The sequence below is a fragment of the Dermacentor albipictus genome, chromosome 1, assembly GCF_038994185.2.
Source record: "Dermacentor albipictus isolate Rhodes 1998 colony chromosome 1, USDA_Dalb.pri_finalv2, whole genome shotgun sequence".
NCBI classification, from domain to species: Eukaryota; Metazoa; Arthropoda; class Arachnida; order Ixodida; family Ixodidae; genus Dermacentor; species Dermacentor albipictus.
The window spans coordinates 507978830-507994494 of NC_091821.1; the positions used below are offsets into that span (position 1 = coordinate 507978830).

The 15665-nt window shown below is 48.6% G+C and overlaps 1 protein-coding gene across 1 annotated transcript in view; it reads left to right on the forward strand.

Moving 5' to 3' along the window:
• The window catches only part of LOC135907576 (uncharacterized), a 123770-nt gene that overhangs the window by 2299 nt on the left and 105806 nt on the right, over positions 1–15665 (forward strand). Inside the window, exon 2 of the mRNA XM_065439261.1 lies at positions 10670–13256. Coding sequence (XP_065295333.1) covers positions 10670–13256 — 2587 coding nt within the window. The remainder of the gene's footprint in view (positions 1–10669; positions 13257–15665) is intronic.

Here is a 15665-nt window from a genome sequence, read left to right on the forward strand (position 1 = left end):
GGAAGTGTGACGACCGCCGAGCGGCTCGTATGGGAGGCGCTGAAGCCCACGGAGAGGGAACCGCATGGGGGCGCTCGCTCCCGCATTCACGTCATGCCCAGACACAGCGCAGAACACGTCGCCTGTTTCGATAGCGTCGTGTGCGTGCAGTTTTCGTGTCAAGTGTACGTTTCGCCCGCTTTAGCATCTGTGCAGTCATGCCTAGAAGGCAGAGTCACTGTTTTGTGCCCGGCTGCACAACAGGCTACAAGTCGAACAGCGTGTGCGCGGGTGCAGGAACTCTTCAAGAATTTCCTTTCATCATTGGAAATAAGAAATTTTCAGTCTCAGGAACCGTAATCTCAATCAAGAATTGCCAGGGAACCGCCAATGAGAGCAAGCCATGCATTTCATGCAAACATTTGAGGAAAGCTCTTCTCAAAGATCTGCAAGGAAACAGCGCAACCAGAGTCAAGCTGCACGTATTTCACTAAGAAGGCGGATGCAAGCGCAAGCTATCAGACGGCTGAAGGCTAGGCTTTCATTGTACGAAGAAACTATCCAGAAACTGAAGCAGCAGAGTGAGGAGCTCGAAGAAACCGTCCTCGAAGGCCGACTAAAAGCCCTCACACCCAAGCAACGGCTCGCCGTCATGCAGTATTTTGAGGGTGCTCGACGGAAGTGACCGAAAGGTATGAAGTACAACCCGGATTGGCTACTAGAATGCATGATAATGAGGATGAAGAGCCCAAGGCTCTATGAGCACGTGAGACGGGAGGGCATACTGCTGCTGCCTAGTCGATCATGCCTCAAGGTTTACACACGCAAGTACAAGAGTGGGTTCGGCTTTAATTCTGCTGTCTTGGCAGGGATTGCCAAGAAAACAAAATCAATGGATGAATTCAAACGACACGGCGGACTCATAGTGGATGAAATGAAGTTGTCAGAATGCTTGAATGTTGGCACAGGAGGAAAGGTGGAAGGGCTTGTGGACTTGGGAGAGTTTACACCTGACACCGAACGACACATGCCTTGTGATCATGGGTTGGTCATTATGTTTCAACCATTGACTGGTTCATGGCACCAAGTACTGGGTTGTTTCGCTTCCAGGGGAAATGGGAAGGCTGCACTGCTTTCGAAGATCTTAATGGAAGCCGTGCAGCTTACAGAGAAAGCAGGCCTCAAGGTGGATTTTATCACCTCTGATGGAGCCTCATGGACTAGATCTATGTGGCGCAAGTTTGGGATATTTGGGACCTCATCCTCGATAAAGTCATCCGTGCCACATCCCGTCGAGATAGGGAGGCGCCTTTTTTTCATTTCTGATTTTCCACATTTGGTGAAATGTGTCAGGAATGGCTTTATTAAAGCTCCTTACAAAACACCAGATGGTGCTATTTACATGGAGCACATCAAGGCAGCGTACGATGAAGATAAATGCGCAGTAACATTGAAAGTGATGCCTAAAATCACGATGTCGCACATTCGCCCCAACAACTTTGAAAAGATTAAAGTAAACTTCGCATTCCACCTGTTCAGTGCTGAAGTTCTCCGTGGGCTATTCTTCTACAAGAGTGAGATATCTAAGCATTGGAGTGACCCGGCACCAACATAGCATTTGTGCTCATGATGGTAAAATTAATTGAGGCCATGACAGCACGCATCCCATCAAAAGGGCTTAAAGTTGGTTCTCCCCAGGAAAAGAACATAATCGATTGTCAAGAGTACCTAAACAAATGGGAAGCTTCCTTGGCCAGTTCCAAGCTTGGATTCATTTCTGCAAGCACCGCTGAGGTACTGAGAGTCACTTTGGATGCTACTCTGGGCCTTCTAAAGTACCTCAATGAGAAACTTTGTTTCAAGTACGTCCTCACAAGCCGACTCAGCCAAGACTGTCTAGAAAAGTTCTTTGGCATTATCCGTCAGTTTTCAGGGTGCAACGACCACCCGACAGCTACCCAATTTTTAATCACAGTGAACTGCCTAAGCTTCTATGATCTGGTAAAGGCACCAAGCAGCGGGAACTGTGCAGGAGGTTCGCTTATCTCTCTGTTAGCCGATGGAAGTGAGGCTAAACAAGTGGATTCACTGCTTGACAAAGGCAAGCTCGAAGAAGCTTCTGAGGTGCTCAAGAAATCGAAGATCATTCCTGATCATGTGTATCCCGAAAAGACAAGCGATGCCCGACTTGTCTTTTACATAGCAGGGTATCTTGCCAGGAAGACTATAGTAAAAAGCGGCTGCAGCGACTGCTTTGGTGAGCTTCTCGTATCACCGCAGAAGGCGAACAGAGATCTCGCTGTACTTAGATTTTTGTGATAATGGCGGCCTACTTTATCCTTCGGAGAAGCTCTTCTCCTTTGTGGATGCCCTTTAGATTACCTTCACGACATGGTTCAGCTACAATGAACTACACCAAGACAGTCTGGATGAGCTGACCTCCTGCCTGCAGAAAAATTCTGTCGTCGTCGGCTGTGCACGACATGGTATCGACCTTACGAACCAGATTATAAAGTTTTTTTTTCATCACACGTCTTCACTGCTTCACGAAGTCCCTGAACAAGGAACGCGCATCATCTCGCGAGAAAAGAAAGCATCTGAAGCTCAGTCGTCTTACATGAGCATTCAGTCGAAAAGGGACTGCTTCGCGTCTGTATTTCTATATTGTGAGTCGGAAACTTAGTCTTGTTATGACAATAAAAGTATTTGTGGCCCTCACTCTTTTGTTTAAGGCACTGCTTAAAATCCAGGTCGAACGGAAACGCCATTATCGTGGGTATGCGACTGCCCGTCGCTTGGATTTCGTTAAATGCATGCCGCATTCGCTAGCTTAAAAACTTCTACAGAAGATTTTGCCACATACTTGCGCTGCACCATGTTATTTTAGACTGTGTAGCAACATGAACGCTAAATCGAATAAAGAGACGCAACTGGGCGCGGCCTTGGCAACGCGTCTGCTCCAAGCGCCTGACGTGTAAGCGGGTTACAGCGCCACCTGTCCCGTTCCCTGCGAAGCGTCACGGCGAAGCAGGCGCGCTCATCACACTTCTCCTATTCTAGCCACTGTACTTGCGAAAAGCTTAACAGCTCCGCTGTAAAAAGAAATGACTCATACTGATGGGGGTAACGGAAATGTTCGGCCGCTGTCGCTTTCATTACGTGAAAAAATGACAGGTGCTATCTTTTGACTTCTTTAATACACGAAGTGAGAAGGCGTGGATATAGTCCGGCGTTGCCAGTGTGCCAGGGTGCGCGGCCGGATAAGTCGGATACGGCACGCCGGCCATGCCAGTGTCGCCGACAATTTGCCCCCTGCATATAGCGTTCTTGTGGAGTAGTCTGCTCTATAGGAACGAGATGGCGCTACCGGTGGTGCGCCGCACGTTACCTCATGCGAAAGTGAACGAATGCGAAAGTATCACCGGCCTTATGCACTGCTACTGCGCGATCAGCTGCCGGAAATGTAACTGGGTGATAGCCAACTCACTGCCTTCTGTTTACGCTGCAAAATATAGAACTGTGAAGTGAAGACGTCTGCAGTAGTCGACTGAAAAAATAGAAACTTGGATAGTAAGAAGTGTAATGAATCTGTGTGGCAAGGTTCACAGACCGCTTGTGCACAATGGGTACTTGTGTGACGAGCCCTTCGCGACATATGGCTTTCCTTGAGGATAAAAATTTATTCATGCATCAGCGTTGTATCTCTAACCGGCAAAGAAAGGACTTCAATCCCGGAACGTCGGTAAGACTGAGTACCGCTCGTTCCGCATTAACAAAGGGAGTAGCGCAGTTTTCGGGCATAGTAAGGTTCTCGCACGTTATCTACAGACATCTAACCCAACTCAAACTTAAGCCCACTATGACACCCAGGTATGAAGAATAAGTGAATGAGCACACTTTTGAATCAATGCGGCGAAGTGTGGGTGACGGACAACTCTGGGAGCACAAGCTTGTCTGAAGCCGAACGTTTCGTGATCTTCCACACAGCAAGCGAGTGACTTGCGAAAATGCGATTTTCGCTATAAGCAATTACAAGGTACAGAAGATGTACCTTTCAAGCCAGTGTGCACTGAACACATCCACGAGCGTTGAGGCAGAAAAAAAAAAAACAGATAGTGACCGCACTGAGGAATGTCACTGCATCAGAAGCACTACCAGCCGCAGCTTAAAAATAAATAAAGAACAAAGCGGAAAGGTCACTGGTTGTAATTTATTTCGCAAGCGTACAGTTTCCGCAGCTTGGAATACATTTCAACCCCGCTTGTAGTACAAGCCCCGTATACGCTGCTCGCACCCTTTGAACAAGGTTCAAAGGGTGCGAGCAGCGCCACAAGACATGGCTCGGAAAGCCATGTCTTGTGGCGCTGCGGCCAAAGCTTCGTGTCGTCCCCTCGCCAGCGCCTGTGATATCCATCGAAACGGAGGTTTTGTTAAGCAGCACCGGCGTCAGGCGCATCCATTGAAAGCGCGGAGGCAGCGGAGAAAACCGAGGCAAACAATGGGCCACGTCATCAAACATGGAGGCGCCCACGCGATCCGGTGTGCCGCAGCAGCGCGGCGATTAGCTACTGCTGCAACGCACGCGCAGAAGCCAGCGTCGAGCGAGCAGTTTTGGGTTTGGCGAGGCCGCAGGCTGGGCGAGCTCGATTCGGTGCAGCCGCACTGCAAGCCAGCGACCAGCCGAGCGTGATGCACTCTGGCGGCTCCGGCGTGACGGAGGACACCGTCCACGCGCCAGCCAAAGCACGCAGCCGGTCGCGCTGACTGCACCGAACGCAGCTGTCGAGCTGATGATTTTCGTCGGCGTAGGGACGCACCTTTTCGTTACACCGGACTGTGTGCGCGCCTTAAGACTGGCTTACTCTCTCTTTTTCGCTGTCTAATGCTATCTTCGGCTGGTCGTTTCTGAGCGCTCTGGAGCGCTCTCGCGAGCGGCGTTGTCTTCCGCTGGTTGAAAGAGGGTGCCCGCCCTGCGTTCGGCTGGTTCTTCTCGATTGCTCTCCGCCATCTTCGAGCGCTCTGAGGCGCGCCGAGCCCTGTCGTCGGAGCAGTCATCGAGATTGAAACGTCATCGCAGCGCCGCGTCGCTGCTGTTGGCGACGGCCCACCGTAACCTTGGCAACCTAGGCCACTGCATGCTGGCGTCTCGACGAACGGTCGTCCCGCCGGCACGTCCGCCGGGAGCTTTGGATAGGCGAATCATCGGACGTTGGCAGTAGTCACGTGGTTTCGCATCAGCAATTTCCTCCTCCGAGAGCGCGTCGCACGTTCGGCTTGCGCGCTTGTCCTCCACCTCTGAGCTCGGGGAACACCGGATCTGCCCAACTCTGCTTCGGGGGATGGAGGGGACCAGTCGAAGATACCATAAGTAGAGCGCTGACCAGCGCTGCGATGACGCCATGCGCCCAATATCGGCGTACCCTTTGTTGAAGCTGCCCACTGATGAAAGCAGAGCGCGAACGCAGAGCCTGTCGAGCGGTAAAAGCGAAACGGTGCAAATGTTCCCCGTCACATCTTCAGTTGCCTATTACGAGGCAGGAGTGCCTGAGATATCAAGACTTTATCGACTCATTACGAAATAAGTGCTTTAATCGTCCCAGTCAATTAGCGAACGGACCCCCGACAAAAAGATACAAATTAGTAGCTTGAGGATATCTGGCGGCCAGAAAACAAAACTAGGCATATATCATACGGAGGCGGCGCGAACACAGCATTTATATCACCAGGCAATGGTGCAATAACATTTCAAGAGCACACAAGGTTTAATATGACACATTGGGCAATCACAGTTCTGCAGCAGAATTGCAGACAATAAAAGGGCAAACAAATTGGGCTTTGGAAACAGTACAACCTCATACTTTCGATAAAACTAAGCTTAAGGTAACCGGGAGAGAAAGTACGCAGATCTAGGCAGGTGGCCATATCTATATAACGATGTAGGTAAGTTGGCGTGCTCCGTCTGCTTGCAATCGAGATAAGAAGAGGGAACAATCCCGAACTTCATCACAGCAAAACGCGGGGCGTGAAGTTCAGACGAACAATGGAGTACATGTTTTTTGTCGCTTAAATCGAAAGTTTTAGCTTGTCCTGCAGTAGCATCTGCAGAATACTGGGTTACCGGCGAGGTGTGGTGCAGGAACCGCACTGGCAGGAACTGGTAGTGACCTCTTCTGACGCAGAGTTTAACGAGAGAGCACATAGATCTAGCACTGCAGTGACTTGCAACAGACAGACACAGAACGACACAGACAGACAGACAGACAGACAGACAGACAGACACAGACAGACAGACAGACAGACAGATAGATAGATAGATAGATAGATAGATAGATAGATAGATAGATAGATAGATAGATAGATAGATAGATAGATAGATAGATAGATAGATAGATAGATAGATAGATAGATAGATAGATAAACTTTACCAAAGGTTAACCAGAAGAATCGCTAATGGTCGGGGCCCCTAGTCCAGGGCCCCACTGGCTCTTGCCATCTTCTCAGCTCTCTGTATCAGCTAGTCGTCGAGGGCCGAGCTGGACAGTAGTACCTCCCATTGCTCCCTCGTGGTGTTCGTGTCGGGGTGTTCTGTGTCGTGTCGTGTGCACTCCCACGCAATGCGGTATAGGGTTGGTGCGGCCCTGCACCACGGGCATTCGTCCCTGTAGGTTGGGAGATGCTTGCGATGTAATATGTGTAGGTTAGTGTAAATGCCTGTCTGGAGCCTACACCAGGCAGCGGCATCCTCTGTCTTTAGATTTCGGTGGGGTGGCGGATATCGCAAGCGACTCGCTCTGTGGTAGTTCACGATGGCCGAGTACAATATTCTACTTGTCGTGCAGAGCGTCCATGGCGACATAATCGCTAATGTGCAGTCCTTTTGTGGCTTTCCTTCCACGAGAACACCCGTGCTGCACAAGACATTTGCCAACGCACTGTAGGTGAAAAAAGCACGAGATGTCGCTACCAGCTTTGCCTCTACTGTAAACAAAACTGCTAGAATGACAAGCACGCACATCGTACCTGATTAACTCGAGCAGGCTAGGTGACGCCACTATCCCGTCTCAGAGGGGATGGCGATATATGCCGTTCACGGATCCGGTGACGCGGCCATGCTTAAGCGGCAGCAGGTGGCAGCCCTTCGCGCTGCCTCGCTTACCTATAGCGGACCTCTCTGGCCGGTGCACGGCGCCCACACTGCGCTGCGCCGCTTAGGAGGCGCGATCGCACGCCAAGGCTCCCCTCCTTACGCTAATCAATATACACAGTGCAGTGCAGTGAGTATAATATTGAGGCAATACACAAATCCAAATCATTTATGCTACGTGAGAAATATCCAAATATGAGATACGGGTACCATATCTTGGTGAAATCTTCTCATTAAAACCTCACTTAAATGACGTTGATGGCGTCAACAGCTATACTCAGTTACTGCCTCTAAGCGTGTTTAGTAACACTATGTCTTGTACCAACTAGCCCCTTAGAAGTATTTTCTTGCCTCAACGATATAGGTAACAGCCGGTCCCTGGACGCCGATTGTATCCAGATTCGCCCCATAAAGTATGTGCTTGATATTATATGCCCTGTTCTTACCCGTATTTATACCTTATATTATCTACAGGCATATTTCGTAAAAAAATGCAGACTTCACGGGTTGTTCCAGTCTTCATGCACGGTGATAAGGGCGCACTAAACAACTATCGACCTATTTTCATAATTTCAGTGTTTTCGAAAGGTATTTAGAAATTTATGCATATCAGATTGCTATCACTTTTTATTCACCACAATTTGTTTCAAGATTTTCAACATGGGTTTAGGAAGCATCGCTCTACCGAAGCAGCCCTCTTAACTCAAAAAGAAATAACGATAGATCCATTCAGTCGTAATCAAATGCTTTAGGCATATACGTCGATTTTTCTAAGGCATTTGACTTAATTGATCATACCATCCTTCTTAGCAAATGAGAAAACTATGGTGTGCGTGGAACAGCGCATGCGCTTTTAGAATCCTATCTTTCAAACAGGGCACAATTCGTAGATACAAAGAATGAAACATCTGCAAGGAAGCCTGTCGTTGTTGGTGTGCCACAGGGGAGCATTCTAGGGCCACTCCTATTTTTGATTTACATAAATGACATTGTACACTGAACAGACAACGCAACATTCGTTTCGTATGCTGAAGACAGGACAGTATTTATTACAGGGAATTGGGAAATAGAGATAGAAGCGATGGCTAACAAAACGCTGTCTAACCTAGATGTCTGGGCCTCGGTGAATCCTTTAAAAATAAGCCCTTCAAGGACACAAGATATCTTGTAGATGCCTGAAAGAAAAAACGCTGACAAAGAAGTTCAATTTATTTCTGGGCTCTCAGCAGTTAGAGTTCGTGAAATCTGTAAAAAGCCTTGGAGTACATTTTTGAAAGCACCTTGCATGGAATGTATATGTTTAAAACCTACATGGCCATTGGTGTCCTTACACGTACGTGATGTATCCTTCCTACAATGGTAAAGATTATGATCTACAATGCATTAGTGTCCTCTCTGTAGCAGTACTGCAGCATAGCGTGGTGTGCTACTGGTGTAACAAATTCGCGCAAGCTGTATTTGTTGCTGAAAAGAGTCATACGACATATTGCTGCTGTACATTATGCTTCTTCTACAAAACTTCTTTTAAGAAAGTACGAATTTCTTCCAGTATTCTAGACTGATAGACTGATTCTAGAATTATAGACTGATGTTGTGTTATAAAGCTTTTGTAAAGTATGGTAGCGATATCATAATTATTCTTGCTAAGTTAAAAGCAAGCACAAGTGTTCATCCAATCAGGCACAAAGAAATGCGGAGTGTACCCACCCCTAGAACTACTTATGATGAATAATCTTTGTCCTACAAGCTACCTTCCCTTCTAAACTTATTCAACCATTAAGATTTTAATCCTTCGCCTAATCAAAATTGTCTGATTAAGCGCTTCGCCCAGTCCATTTATTTTCAGGAATAGTACATGCTTTCGAATACTTTTGTCCCTCTTATTGTCGATCGCTGCTTCTCATGTTCATGCTCTTTCAAGCCTATGCAAACGGGTTGTATTGTTTCGCGCTTTGTTGCAAAATTATGTGTTACTCAATGTTGTGTAGTATTCGTCGATTTATTTGAACTCATTTTGCATGACTGACCGCGATCCTGCTGTTTTGCCAACTGTAACGGGGTCGGAACCTTGTCACGATGCTCAAGCTTTTAGTCCCGTATTCCTACTATCGAAAGTAAATAAAGCTGATTGATTGATTGGTTGATATCTAGAACTTACTCGCAACGCATAGGTCGCGAATAGGAAAGCCCATACAGGGTAAATACTCTGTTTACATTTCCTCGAAACAGTAGATCTCCATATAACTTTGCTTCAGGGATCTCTATTTTTAAAGCGAAAGTCACGAAAATGAACGGAGCTGCGTAAAATATTCCAGCTCATCGCAAACTGCTCGGTGACCGGGTGGTATATTCCTCACCGTTGCACTCTTGTGAAAGTACGGCCGATTGGTGCTGCGGCTCGCAGCTGTCGCGCAATGGGAACTTCGTCAGTTTCCGCGCCATCGTAGAAATTGTGAATTTCCCCATCTAGTAGGTGATCGAGTCCATTCACCATGTAATGGCGTAGCGCGTAAGCTAAACACAACTATACAATGGCAACACATTTAAAGAGAACAAAGAAAGGTGCGCCTGTCACTTTGCTTGCAATCGATACTTACCAGTGGCGCGGGAAGTTATGACGACACACTGCAAAGGAGTGTAGATAGGTGCGAGCGATAGGAAAATGAAGATGCGCCCAGAACTCGTGCATTCTCTTTAACACTGGACTACCCTGTGCACAACTGCGAAATGATTCGCTGGCCGCTGCTTTGCTACTGTGATGACTATCCCTGCATGCTCAGCCTTTTCTCCTGGGAAAATATGTTATTAGGTGACGTGCTTAGTTGTTGCCTATGAACACTGGGCAAATAAAATATTTATATGTGCTGAATGTTACAGCTTGTCTGTTGTCTTTTCTTAAGTTTAACTTTCTATCATCCTCAGGAAACGCACCAATAACCCCGTTGCCTTCATAGAGCGGTCGACATACGAAGAAGCGAACAACAGCAAATATATGAGCTCAAGTATATTCCCTATATTGCGAGTACGTCTGTTCAATAACACTAGTATTCACTCGTGTTCTTGTTTTCGCTTTCGGAGATGTCCTTCCACGCCTCACTGAGATGAGGCATATATACGTCATGCCATATCCGTCCCTCCTGATCGGGCACATGCATTTGGCGCTTGTATTTACGGCTAAACTGAGCTCAGAACATTCGTTAGTGTTTGTCTGGCTTGCGCCGATGTTTCTATTTGCACGTTGAGATCATCTTAAATTTATCTTGGCAACCTAACGCGGCCGATTTTGTCGCGGTGATATAGGCTTTTCAGCACGCGCGCACGCACGCACTAACACACACACACACACACACACGCACACACACACGCACACGTACACACACACACACAAACACGAACGCACGCACGCACAGCTCAGCACAGCACAGCACATGTTCACGCACGTGCGTGCATACCTGCTATGTCGCTGTATCGATTAGCCATTGCCGCCTTTCTATTGAAATACACGGTCGTAGCTCTGAAATGTACAAATGGCTACGATTCGTGCAGATGGGACGTCGCCGTGGGTGACACTCCATCTGACCTCGACTGGGGCGAAGATATTGTCAAGGAGGACAAGAAGCTGTCCTTCGAGAAAGACGTGCGAGTCCAGGAGTTCGACAAGCACCAGGCCTCGGACGTGGTGGTGCACATGACACGGCGCGACGACACCAAGGAGCTGGCCATGCTGCCGGAGCGACCACACGAGGAGACGCTCAAGAGGAAAAAGCGCAAGAAGAAGAAGAAGAAGAAGCGTAAAAAACGGCGGGCGAAGTACCGCTTCGAACTGGGCAAGCCGATCAAGCGCGACGATGACGACGACGACGACGCGGGAGAGAGCAGCAGCAAGAAAAAGAAGAAGAAGAAAAAGAAGAAGAAGAAGAAGAGGAAGAAGAGCAAGAAGAGGAAGAGCAAGAAAGGCAAGAAGAAAAAGAAGGGTAAGAAAAAGAAGAAAAAGAAGGGAAGTAAGGGCAAGAAGAAGAAGAGCAAGGGAAAGAAGAAAAGCAAGGAAGCTGCGCCTCCGGCAAGCCCTCCTCCACCGGCACCACCACCGCCACCGCCCTCTTCGCCACCTGCAGCGCCACCACCGGCAGAAAGCATACCACCACTGCCGCCGATGGGAGTCCCTGACGGCATGATCGTGATCACGCACGAACGCTCCTCCTCGTCATCCCTCGACGGACCCATCACGGAGCGGATCCGCATGGTCGGCTCTCCGGAGACGTTCAACAGGTTGTCTTCGCTGGAGCCGCCCAACTTGCAACAGCTCATGACTGTCGGAGAAGGAGCGCAGCCACCGGGACCGTTCGGCCCAGGTTCCCCAGGGGTCACGCCGACGGAGCAGTTCAACGTGCAGGCTATTCCGTCAGCGATGGGCGTTGTCGAGATGATGGAGCCAGGGATGACGGAACAAGTAATCCAGGCTCCTGGTGGACCACAAATCAAAATACGCACGAAAACCGAGATAGAGATGATCCAGCCCGAAGAAGAACCGCCGCCCCCACCTCGTCATGGCATCGAGGCCATCACGAGACAGCAAATCGAGGAGATCCCATCGCCAGACGGTGGAGAACCGCGTTACTCGACCTCGCAAGAAAATATCATCCGTCGCATTGAGCTTCCCGGTGTCCGCCCAGGCCGGCGCCACTCCCGCCGGCTCTACGGTGCAAACACGCGCGGCATTGACATCAGCCCCGAAGCACGCGTAATACGCACCACGTCCCGCAAGGTGACCGGTGCAGATGGTACGCCACGTATCGACACAAAAGTGGCGATCAGTCCGCCGCGGGATGGTTACGGGGCAGTTGCCATGCAAAGGGCGCCCGAGCTGGAAGCTGCGGGCAGCAGCTCTAGCTCGGACGTGCAGAAAGAGGCTGAAATTCTGAACCAGCTGAGCCTGATGGTGAATAGTCGGACGGACCGTGAGCTGAAGCGGCTCAAGCGTCGACGGCGCTACCGGGCTCGCCGCGAAAGGCGGCGCCGCCGGCGGGCCGCCAGGCATGGCCGGCGTGCCCTCAAGGACTGGGAGAGCACCGGGGACATACCGTTCGAGCGCCTGCAGGAGCAGGTGTCGCCGGCCGCGCTCACCATGGTGCACAGCCAGCTATTCAATCCGGCCATGCAGCCCCGCAATGCGGGTCCGGCTGCGAGCGTAGCGAACGCGTTGGAGCAGTGCTGCAAAATGCTCGAGAACGTGGCGGACGAGTTCCGAATGATGCCACAGCCGGCGCTGGGAACCTCGCGCAGCGCCTCGCCTCGAGCTTCGAGGAGGCGGTCCCGTCGCAAGAGGCACGGACAACGGCAGGGTTCGTGCGTCAGCACCATATGCTCGTGGCTTGGCTTGAACGAGGGCGACGCTGAGCCGAAGAAGCGCAGCGGGCGACGCAAGCGGCGGCGAGCGAGTTCCTCGACGACCGGATGGTGTAGTTCCTCGACTCGGGGACGATCGTCCTCGTCGGGCTCCACATCCGGCAGCTCTTCGTGGACCTCGGGGTCGTGGGAAAGCACGACGCGTGGCAGCGCATCGACGAGGAGACGACGTAGCCGCTCGTCCGGCACGAGGCGGGCCTCGAAGGAGTTCGAGTTCATCACGCACATCACGACGGTGGACCCGAGGAAGCTGCGCGCAGGCAAAGTGTACAGGATGAAAGGCGCCGACGACCGATCGTCCAGCGACACGGTTACTGCGAGGAATTCGGTATCTTGCTACCAGGTCACGGCTCAACAGCACCGTGTGGGCGACTGGGATGATGCGGAAAGTCGCGAGGCTGCCCAGCGGCTTCGCGAAATGCTTGTCGAAAGAGGTGACGAAGGAGACTACGACGACGACTTCAAGAGGCGGCACCGCCGGCACGGCCGACATAAGCGTCGCCACCGCAGGGACCGCAGCTGGCACTCGGACGGCACGTACCGCTGCTACTACCCCACCCACTACGTGCGATCGAGCCAGTCGTATGATCGAGTGCCGTACCGATTCTCGCGGTACACGGCCGGTTACGACGATTACTCGCAGCACCCGCTCTCGGAGAGGGTGCCTTCGCAAGCCCGCCTTGCTTTCGGGGACGCAGGACTGTACCAACAGGCGGCCGCTCCTGTGGTGAGTACTCGGGTGATGCTGCAAGTACCTCCTGGAATGCTTTTCGCCGGCAATTTGAGCGCATGTAATTTCAGCGGTGTTTCGCTCAGTCTACCAGCTAGGAGCCGTCTTTAGAGACAATTGCTTTTTGAGGTATAAACATTTTCAATCAATTGCGAATTTTGCTTAGCGGATGATTTCGCAACGAGTTTCTTTTAGGCAGAGGCCACAACCCTTTATCAACGCTGTCATATGCTTACAGCTATTCCTGTTTTAATGAAACTCTGGAGCTCGGTAAGGTGTTTAAAATTGCATTAATCTGGGACGCCACGAAATATGAAACTTCATAGACACTAGCAGTTGTATCAGTTGAGGCGCTGTTTGAGGTGACCAGGGAAAACGGTGACGAGTTGAGGCGCTTATGAGAGTAACCAGGAAAAATTCCGGCATCTTTTAGCAACACATTTTTCAAACTCTACATAACCTAACGTGTTATTTTTTCTTGAGTTTCCTGTTATTATTGTGGTACTACCACTTAAGTACTTTTTATTATAGCCAAATATTGTCCGCTCGCTCTGCAATTCTATTGGTTACATTTTACTTTGTGAAAATTTCTTGTTCACTGACCTCTCGCATGCTGAAGCATTCAGTTTGTCTTTTGCACAATTTTTAACACTACATTACTGTGTGTTAGTGCATTTCTTGCATTGTATATTTTGTATATGTATTCACATATGCATTCTAAATATTGTATAACCTTTGAGTGTATACTCTTCCCCCTTACACAATACCTCTAGAGGTCTGTAAGGTATCTTTAAATAAATAAATAAATAAATAAATAAATAAATAAATAAATAAATAAATAAATAAATATGCGAGAGTTTGCTTTTCTTCTTGCTCCTAGCAGGAATACGGACGCTTTTCGTTGTTGCGAAAAGTGGAATAATTTCTTTGATCTAGAGCATATCTGTACTTGGCTGCAGAAATTGCGCCGAACATTTTATCGAAACGTTTCTCCCGGCTGATTTTGCTTCAGTAAAGTCTGACAGAAAAGACCCCAGTAAGCACTTCGTCATTGTTTTAAACAAACGCCGTAGTATATTTTTATTTTATTGTATTCCATTCATCTATCCTAAAAGGAACGAAAGCATTACGCAATGCTTGCTCAGCAACAAGTAATATAACGTGAAGCTAATTTAATATGGAAATATGCTAGGTGTTTCTATTTATACGGAACACTTGAGAAAGAAATGAAACTCATATCTTGGTCTCCGTAGTCTTTGTATGTGGGCTACTTGTTCTTATACAGGCTGCTTTGAACTCCTTTTTTAAAGGCATTCTAAATTTCACGCTGATTCCCTTTGACTTATACTTGTGATGCTCTATATATGCTACCATATGTCTGAAATCTTGCTTAGCGATTTTTGTGCAGTATGACAAAACAATTTCGTGCATCCTAATCGGCCCCTTATGACGTTATGGCAATCTTTAGAAAGGGAAGCACTGTTCCCGACAACGCAATACGTTGTTTCATAGTGTGAAGAATATAAAGGTGTTTACGTGTATTTCAGGTCGCAGCAATGGTCGAAAGTAGCTAATAGTTTCGGACGCTACGCTGTAGCTTGACTATTATGTAAAATTGTGTAATGTGCAGCAGTTTCCTGAGTTCGGCCATTTAGGTTCAAGAGGCAGCTGTACACTCTAAGCGATCCATTTGCTTCTTGATAGGTTCTTGTCAACGAGTTGATCACATTTTCCATAACTTCTATTCAGGGCGCAGTGGCTGCATCCAAAGTTTTTGTGCGTCATATCGTGTTCCTACAACGCCTCTATGCATCTTGATTTTGTCGTCTATATCCGTTTAACCTTTGAAATTTGCTTCTAATCAGGTACGTGGTCCTTTTATTTCATCGAGAGTAAAACGTCCACACGGGTTCATTCCAAAAACAGTCAAAAGTGTTAATGGCACTCGCTTTCCTGTATAAGCAAGTGCACGATCTCATCACGCTAATTTGCTTCTTAAGATTTTTTTCAAACGATTACGGAAACTAGCAGTACAACATGCGTTCTTTTGTGTAAGTTTCTCAGGCATTTCAGTGTGCGTGCTCAACGCTATCTCACTGTGCACGTTCAGACCTTTATTTATCTAAATTTATATTAAAGAGATTTTAGACGTCCGTATATAGTTGCGCTTGCATGTCATTGGCACTACCGGCACTATACCAGCAGCGCCACTACGATGCCCATGAAAAAAAAAAAAGAAACCATTGGCTACTCTGTCATTCACTATGCGGGTCGGTTTAGTTTTTCACGCAGAGTTCTTTTCCGTTATTTCCTTTTTTTTTCATCTATTCGCAGTCCTTCCTAAAGTTCACACTGCCAGAAAAGACGTGACGTGCTTATGAGCATAGTTCCAGCAGCCAGTATAGA